General features: G+C 40.1%; 1 protein-coding gene across 1 annotated transcript in view; it reads right to left on the reverse strand.

The window, feature by feature from the left end:
* PCLO (piccolo presynaptic cytomatrix protein) overlaps positions 1-8,493 on the reverse strand; it is a 767,182-nt gene that overhangs the window by 324,666 nt on the left and 434,023 nt on the right. The window contains exon 7 of the mRNA XM_019509333.1: positions 3,136-5,344. Coding sequence (XP_019364878.1) covers positions 3,136-5,344 — 2,209 coding nt within the window. The remainder of the gene's footprint in view (positions 1-3,135; positions 5,345-8,493) is intronic.

Here is an 8,493-nt window from a genome sequence, read left to right on the forward strand (position 1 = left end):
CAGCATGCCCACTTCTTCCCACATCTTAGTCTCATCCGCGAATCTGAACAAGGTGCTTTTCACCCCCTCGTCCAAGTCGCTGACGAAGTTGTTGAACAGTGTGGGCCCGAGGACAGAGCGCTGGGGAACCCCACTGCCCACATCCCCCCCAGGTCAAAAAAGACCCGTCCGCCACCACTCTCTGGGTGCGGCCCTCCAGCCAATTTGACTATGTAGGCATCAATGCCACAGTCACCTAATTTAATTTTGAACCCTGGTCTACATTAAGACCAGGGTTCAAAATGTGTCAGTCACATTTAAAAATCTGTAAGAAAAAAATGCCTGGCAGCTTTAGGTCAATACAGAGAAATTACGGTAAATCAAAGGTTCAATGCTGATCAGGACACAGAATGAACATCAGGCCAAGGGTTGAACAAGTAACTGATACTTTGGTTCAGTTTCAGTTCAGGAAGCCCTTATCAGGACATGGTCGTAAGCTGACCTTACCTTGTAAAATATTTGCAATTTTATTAACAAATAATGGAACTTTCTAGTAAGAACTAGTTTTTAAGGGCATGCACTCTGTTACCTTCATACAGACAATCTCTATGTGCATGTATTGCTAAGAGGGTTGTGTTCTTAGATAATCCTCTTAGCAACACATGCACGTAGAGATTGTCTGTCTGAAGGTAACAAAATACTTACCCATAAAATTATTGCAGGAATTTTTTCATCATTGTTAAATGAGAGAAAGAAAGGAAGTTTTAACTATACTAAAAATTAGAGCCTATTACTTAATGCAGTTTTAAGTAATGTTTATGGTTATTACTATTCATAGGAAAGGCTTCCTATGCTGATTCTAGTTACATGGTTCTCCTGAGAACCCAATACATCCCATGAAAGTTTAAATCTCTTATTGGACACAGATTCACTATTTAATCTCCCCAGGTTTTATGAAGTGTGGGACAAAAAGGAGGTTATCTATAAAAAGGACAGATTGAGGTGAGGTTCTGGGGAAAATTGGTGTTGGTTTCCAGCAAAGTATGCTCAATTTGTTGATGTAGTATTGAATTGATGTAGTATGAATTTGGCTCAGTCTGCACTATAGATCTGCTCCTCCTGTAATTACGGCAGTAGTGCTATGGAGGTCAGGTCTCATGGTGAAGGAATAATGTAGTGTAGACCAGGGTTCAGAATTGATCTACTAGCTATGTCACGACCAGAACAAAACAACACATACATTTATTTTAGTATAAATATATAACAGTATTATAAGCCAATGCAGATTCATCCATGGTATTTTTATACGCATACTAGTGAATAGTAGAGATGAAATCAACTTTCTGAATGGGTCTGAGGCCCAGTTTCCTTTAGGCCAATCTATTGACATCAATGAGAGGTGATATGTGCCCTTGCTGTGTGCTTCTGCAAAGGGGTGAGGATTCTCAGCATGGTACTGAAGTACCTAGCATCGTGCAGAATCAGGCTCAGTTGTGTAAGTCCTCCAGTCCCAACAACTTTAAGTGTTGATAAGTCATGAGTCAGGTTCCCCAAAATAATGAGTTTGGCTTTAAAAAAAAAAAATGAGATTGAAAAATAAGAATAGTTATGATTTGGGGGTTCTTTTCAGTTATCTAATAGATTCTGGTTTAATTATAGGATTTTAAAAGCTATGCCTTTAGGAAAAGCACTAGTTCTCCAAAGACTTGTGATAAAAATCACAAAAATTAGCAACCCTGAATCTCTTATGAAATGTCACCTTCAAGACCAGACATTTCATTTGTAAAAATGAAACAAGTATGTTAAAAAAAACTTACAGAGCTATAACCTGCCATATATCAATTTGCAATACTGTGAGATCAAAAGCAAACACACTTAATGGCTAAACTAAGAATTTCCTCTTTGGAATGCAAAGCATATAAGCTAGAAGCAGAAGCAATAGGGATGCTAGGTTATACAAATGAACAGAAAAGAATAAAGCAGTCTACTTTACAATTATGAAAGTATTTCTTTTGAGGTAATTATTGGCATTTATAAATAATGTAGCACATGCAAAGTTTCTTTTTTTTATTGTGCAGTAAATACACACAAGAAAAAGTTAAGGGAGTACATACAACTTAAACACGAGAGTTTCATTCTCTTTGAAAGTGACTTCTATCATTTTTACAGGTTTAAAATATATTTAAAAATGAATGGAGTGAAACAAAGTGGATACATAATTTTCAGTTTTGTAGTGTTCAACACCAGCTTGACATCCTGGTGCGTTTATTTAAAAGACACACTTTTTTAAAATTCACCATTTATAATACATCAGAAAGGTTCTTCTTCATGAATGTAAGTGAGATAAGCCTTTGGGTTTATCTGGCAGCGGTAGTATATGGGGTCCATGTAAAACCAGTTAAGCTGGATAATCCGTCAATACAATTGAAATATTTTTATGCAAGTTTATTGAAGAATGAGGTTATCTCATGCCAACTAAACAATAAATCTTTTTTACATAATCAGAATTGTGATTGCAGAGGAATCCACATGACAAGACGGATTTTAACAAACCACACTTGGAATGTCTATTTGCTATCACATTAAATTATTTACGGATCTAATGCACAGTATCTACTTCATGTACATACTGTGACTTACGAGCTGTGATTTCAGCTTGATGTGGTGCCTTAGGAATTTGAGTTATTAATATTTGAATCCTAGATTGCATCAAACGTTTCTCATCCAATTCAACTACTTTTAAGGATTTGGGTGCTGTACTGGTTATTTTCAAAAGCCCAGGAGAAACTAGTGAGAACATTTTACTGACCAAAAGTCACAGGAAAAAGTTCCATATATGGACTCAAAGAGAGTGCAAAGGGCACATATTATATACAAATAACAACAAATAAAAAGTGCACAAGCAAACCAAAAGAAAAGAAATCAACCACCAATAATTTGAGCATACTATTATAATGGAGCACCATCAGAATCAGCTTTTAGAGTCATTTAAAACCCAAACTGAAACAAAACAAAAGCAAAAAAGGTAGATACACAAAAGAGGTACAAAGGAACAAGAAGAGTAACAAGTTTTTGCAGAATGATAAAATTAGAAACATGCATAGAAATGAGGATTTGTGTTGTGACAGTTACATGGCAGTCTGAGGCCTAATTTACCTTCGCTGTCTGACATGGCATGCTGGAAATCATCCATGATGAATGCTATATCCCGATCATAGCCTCGAGTCCGTGACTCTTCCCTCATATGTTGCTGGACCTCAGGTAGTGAATGGCTTGATCCAAATTGGTCTCTGGTATCTGCAGATATTGGTGGCAAGGGGCCAGCGGCAGCTCTAGCCATTCCCATTGGCTGACCAACAGGACTTAATGGGCTCTCTTCCTCCGAGTTCTGGGCTACTATTGGGATTCTTCCCCTGCTTTGGCTAATGGGCAGACTAGTTGGTTTTGTTCTTCCAGAAGGTGCTGCATGACTAAAGGAAACATCTAGTGGCTCAGCCTCTTGGGCTTTCAATCTTAAAGAGGAGCTTGAGGAATCTCTTTTTAAGGATAAATCAAGTCCATAGACTGAGGAGGGTCTGGATGATGGCCTTGATCTACTGCCACTACTATACGACTTATCTGCTTCATCCTGTAATGTGGATCTCATCGGTGGACCTAGCGCAGACCCAAGGCTTGCTCCAATGGATGATGTCAGCGATGGCCCCAAAAATTTCTGTTGATCCGTGATATTTTTTCGGAGGCCAAAGGTGATATCATCCTGAAGAAGCCTTGCTCTGGAGGTTATTCCCCCAAGTGATGAAGTACTGGAAGTCATATAGCTTGAATAATCAGGCTCAAGATCCCGGCTCTCTTGAATAGGTGAAAACTTTGATAATTTGGGGTCTATCAAAGCTTTCTTATGCTTCGATTGTTTCTGGTAGAGGAGGGCTGCTGGGAGCTGCTTGGCAGCCTGTTTCTCAAGGGTAAGCCTGCTTATGCTGTATTTCTCCGATTTGGGGAAGTGCCTGTAACTGGTGTCTGCATGGTAATACTGGGAAAGGCCAGCAAGGTGATCAAGACTTTCTGCACCTCTGCGGAACTCCTGCTTGATCTGATGCTTTAAAAGCTTCAGCTCATAAGGGTCTTCCATGGGGTCTTCATCAGCTTTAACGTAAGTGTGCAGTCTTGAAGAAGTCTGCAACGGTGCAAGGAAGTCTGTCACTTCCTGCGCCCTCCTGGCTTCAGTGGTTCGAAGGAGTCGATCTGTTTTTGTAAGATCTTTCTCGTGGAGGCTAAAGGCAGAGCTGAGCGTTCCTGTGCCCTTTGTAAGTTCCCCGATATCATCAATCAACACATAATTTCGTGGAGTGTGGTGATGATCTATGTCTGCGTAGAATGACTCTGCAGATATACTCGATATAGGGCTGCTAGCCATACTACTTCTCTCATCCAGCCCTATCCTTAAGTCCAAAGTATTGTATTTGCTGCCCAGCTGGGAAACTGCGTAAGTATTGTCAGTTGAAACAGGAGCTATCATGAGAGGCTGATTGCGAATCACATCATAGTTTGTGGTTATCTTAGGTTCCAAATATAAAGCAGCTTGCCTTGGCTTTTGTGGTATCACCATCATTTGTGAAGGCAGCTGGTAGGATGCCTGTTGGGTTGGTGGAGGCTGAGCTTGGGGAGTAAAAGATAGAGTAGCTCCTGCCTGGAAAGCTGGCTGGGTCTGATAGGGTGAAACCTGCTGATGATATAACGGCTGCTGCTGCTGGTAATGTGACTGTTGTGTATACTGTGTTGGTGCTTGAGTAGGCAGGGCAGGAGAAGAGTACTGGTACTGTGTATAAGGGCTTGTAGCAGGAGCAAACTGAGTTTCTGGCTGGGTCTGAGGTGGCATAAATTGATTAAATTCTGTCTGTGGTGCTGTTCGTGGTCTTTCCAAGCCATGCTGAGTTTCTATTCTGGTAGATCTGGTATTATTAACTTCGCTGTCTGACATGTAGTCCCGTTCTTCTGCTACCCCTTGGAGATAGGCACGCTCTCTCTTTTCTCTTTCCTTTAACAAGGCTTCTTTTCTCCTATTTATACCCATTTCCAGGTATCTCAGTTTGGCATCTATTTCTTTTTCTTCCTCATCTAGCTCTGCTTGCTTCTTTCTAAGCTTGGCTGATTCCCGTTCTACCAGATCCAACTCCCTGTCTATATCCTGGAGAATTTTGGCTCTGGCCATTGTGGTGGTCCTACAAATCCTTCTACGGGAAACTGAACCCACAGTACTGTATGCTGACTGGGTCCCTGTTGTTGCATCTTCTGGAGGTGGGTTGGGCAGAGTCCTCTTTACCTTCTTCTGGGTGCCTGATGGTGTTATAGTTGAAGGGCCTTGAGTCTGCAATAGGAGAAACAAAACCAAATCAGTATTCGGCACGTAAAATGTAATACATTGCAAGCTGGCAACAGCATTTTTTAGTATGATTTCACATCTTAAACAGCACTACACCTCCTGCAGAGGAGGCTGTGACAGCTGAAAATAAGCAACAGCAAATGGAATGAAATGGTATAAATGAGCATCTCTTTATGAGGAAAAGATACTTATGAGATTCAAAATAGAGACAGGCACTGAAAACCTTCCAATATAGTGCACTAGGACTTTATTTCCTTTTAAAATCTAAGAGTCTGAATTTTACTTTATGTCAGGAATACAACTGCGATTGTGTTTTAAAATGTTTCTTTTCTTATTTTTGTATAGCTACTCTCATGTACCCACACACATTCCTCTCAATATATGTTATCGTAATGTTTTCAGACCAGATCCTGAGTGCATGGTGAGCATACACAACTTGTACTTAGTGGCTGAAATACCCTATTGCTTAGTGAAGAACTGGAAGATCTGTACAATAGATGATTCTCTCTCTCTCTCTGTTTCATCATTGTCTGCTGTCTCTGCTTTATCCTCACAGTCATGAAAATGCCTTGTAGTTTAGAGTTCTTTGCTGCACAAAAAAATTGAAGTCCCCTTCTTGGATCCTTCAGAACTTGCTCTCTTGTACATCCCCATGTGTTCAGGTGAGATCCTAAGCAGATACTGAGCATACGTACAACTTGTACTGCAGTTCATCAGCTGAAGTAGGTCTATACACCACGGCCTGATGAAGAAGTGGAATACCACTGCCAAAGCTGTGAAACTCTCCCTGGCATCAGAGGCAGGGGCAGGACTTGAGATACTCACAGAAGGCCATATGTAAATAGAAAGAGTGAAGTATAGATGAATTACCTATGGGTACATTTATGCAGCAGAAAGAAATGCAAGGTAGACATACCTCAGCTTGGAGGAAGCTAGCTTTGGAAACAAAAGCAGTCTCAATTTAGTAGCACTTTTCTGCACTTGGGGCTATTAGTTCTGTTGAGAATCATGATTCATTTTCACAGGCACAGCACTATACTAAGGCACTTTTTCTAGTCCCAGGACTAGTCCATGCAGACCTAGCTTGGACAGCTCAGCCGGTGCAGCCCTGAAATTTCCAGTTTCTGGTATATGATTTAGCATAGAGTTGTCCAACTTCTGTTTAGCTTCCAACTTCTGGAGGCTGGCAAAAAGCAGAAGCTGCAAGAGGGAGACAGAGCCCAGGGGGAAGCAGTGGCAGCAGCAGCATGAGCAGGCAATGGTCAGGGGCAGTTGCGCCTGGACCCATGAAGGAAAGCACATGAAGCTGAGAGTGTAAGGGCAGTAGAAACCCATGGGCTGCAAGAAGGATAATGCTGATTGAGCACATTCCCACCTAACTTGGGGCATCTCTGCACGGTATTGTGGTATACGAATGTATATTTCATATTATGTCCCTTAAACCTCCTAATAAGCTTTGCCTTATGTATACAAACCACTTATGATTTTATCTTTATATATACATAAAGAAAAATCTCTTCAGTCACCACAGTAATGCAACTACCTTGATAACAGTTAAACAGCACATGAAATCGCTATATATCAGTTTTTAACACAGGAAGCAAAAATAAAAATACTGAGTACTACCCCTGACCACTACTTCTATCTTGTAGAAAAAAAAAGCCTAGCACATTAGCAAGCATTGCTTTAACTGATTTAAAATGGAATTGTTGCTGAATTACATGTCACCACCAACTGAAGTGCCATTTATGCTCTTTTCATCCTCTTCATCTAAATTCCATCAACTTTTGCATGTTTTACATTTCAATAAATGTAATTTAATTTTGTTTTCAACTTCCCATGGCCATTTCCCAAACCCATGTTGTGCCAACAAATCAAAGAAACTAATTTTCTCTCACTCAGTATGTAGTTATAATCAAAGGCAAATTAATCATCTACAGTAGGTCTAGTTGGCTCCTAATGTATATTGTAAATTCATCCCATTGCCATTCCTACTCCCCTCCCCCATCAGAAATAGCAATCACAGATGGGGACTGATATTGGGTAAGAACCATTACCACAAGCTCATTAACAATGTATGATACTTTGAAGAATAATTATTTTGTGCTGCTGATGCATAAATCTCTGTATCCGTTTATTCCACATTTCATTAGCAAAACGGATGTTTTTATTACAATATGCAAAATAAAAAGATGAATTAGAGTCCTGCCATGGTGAAGGGCTTTAATCACAAAGCACCCCCACATTTCTCATATACAGCACTTAACAGGGATGGACTTAAAACCTCCATAGCACTATTTGGTCTGAAATTCCCAAAATTTGTGAGCTAACCCTTTTCTTTGCAAGTGTAATGTGGAAAGCAGACATTGACTGGCCCTTGTTATTTTCATGTTCTATTTATGCTTTGATATTGTAGCTGTTGATGGAGTAGCCAGGATGTCTGCTTCTTCCCTGTATCGCCTCTCCTTTCCTGGATAACATCAGTGGTGTTAGCAGCACTGTGTAACACCACTGTTTCTGGCAACACTAATAGCAATTTCCCTCTGGAGAGCAAGGGAAGTATAGGCAATGCTTTGATGCATAATGTAGAACGGTGGCTAAAATTACTTGATATCATTTTTCAAAAGCTTTTCACAACGAAGAAAACAGATATTTATACAAGTCAGAGACTATTCCTCACCACAGAAAACAGAAATCAAAGGGATCTGCTAGGCCTTGCAGTCCATCTCTGTCTTTGCTAATACATCTCTGTCTCATCTAGTTTCTTTCAACCTATGTCAAACTAGGTTCAAAATATCTTAAGAGACTTACAGCACTTTCCTTAACAGATTACTGCACAGTATATGGACCTGACTGAAATCACTGGGGAAAATTTTATAATTAAAGGTTACATTGGAGGCCAAAGTAGATGATGTGGAGGTCCCTTAAAATCCATAAAGCTTTCCTTTATATTTAGCTTAAGTTTCTTTCTTTTTCCTTTTATTTACTCACCTATTTATAACCTCTTGTTCCTAAATAAGGTGCTCTTATCCTGCACCTCAAATTACGTATTTAGAAACTAATCCCAGTAGACACACTGTGCACAAAATATTCTGTTTTATTTGGGGGGGGGGGGTTGGGGGGGGGGGGGGGGG

This window comes from Gavialis gangeticus, unplaced genomic scaffold (genome assembly GCF_001723915.1).
Source record: "Gavialis gangeticus isolate Ggan-Ray unplaced genomic scaffold, GavGan_comp1, whole genome shotgun sequence".
Lineage (NCBI taxonomy): Eukaryota > Metazoa > Chordata > Crocodylia > Gavialidae > Gavialis > Gavialis gangeticus.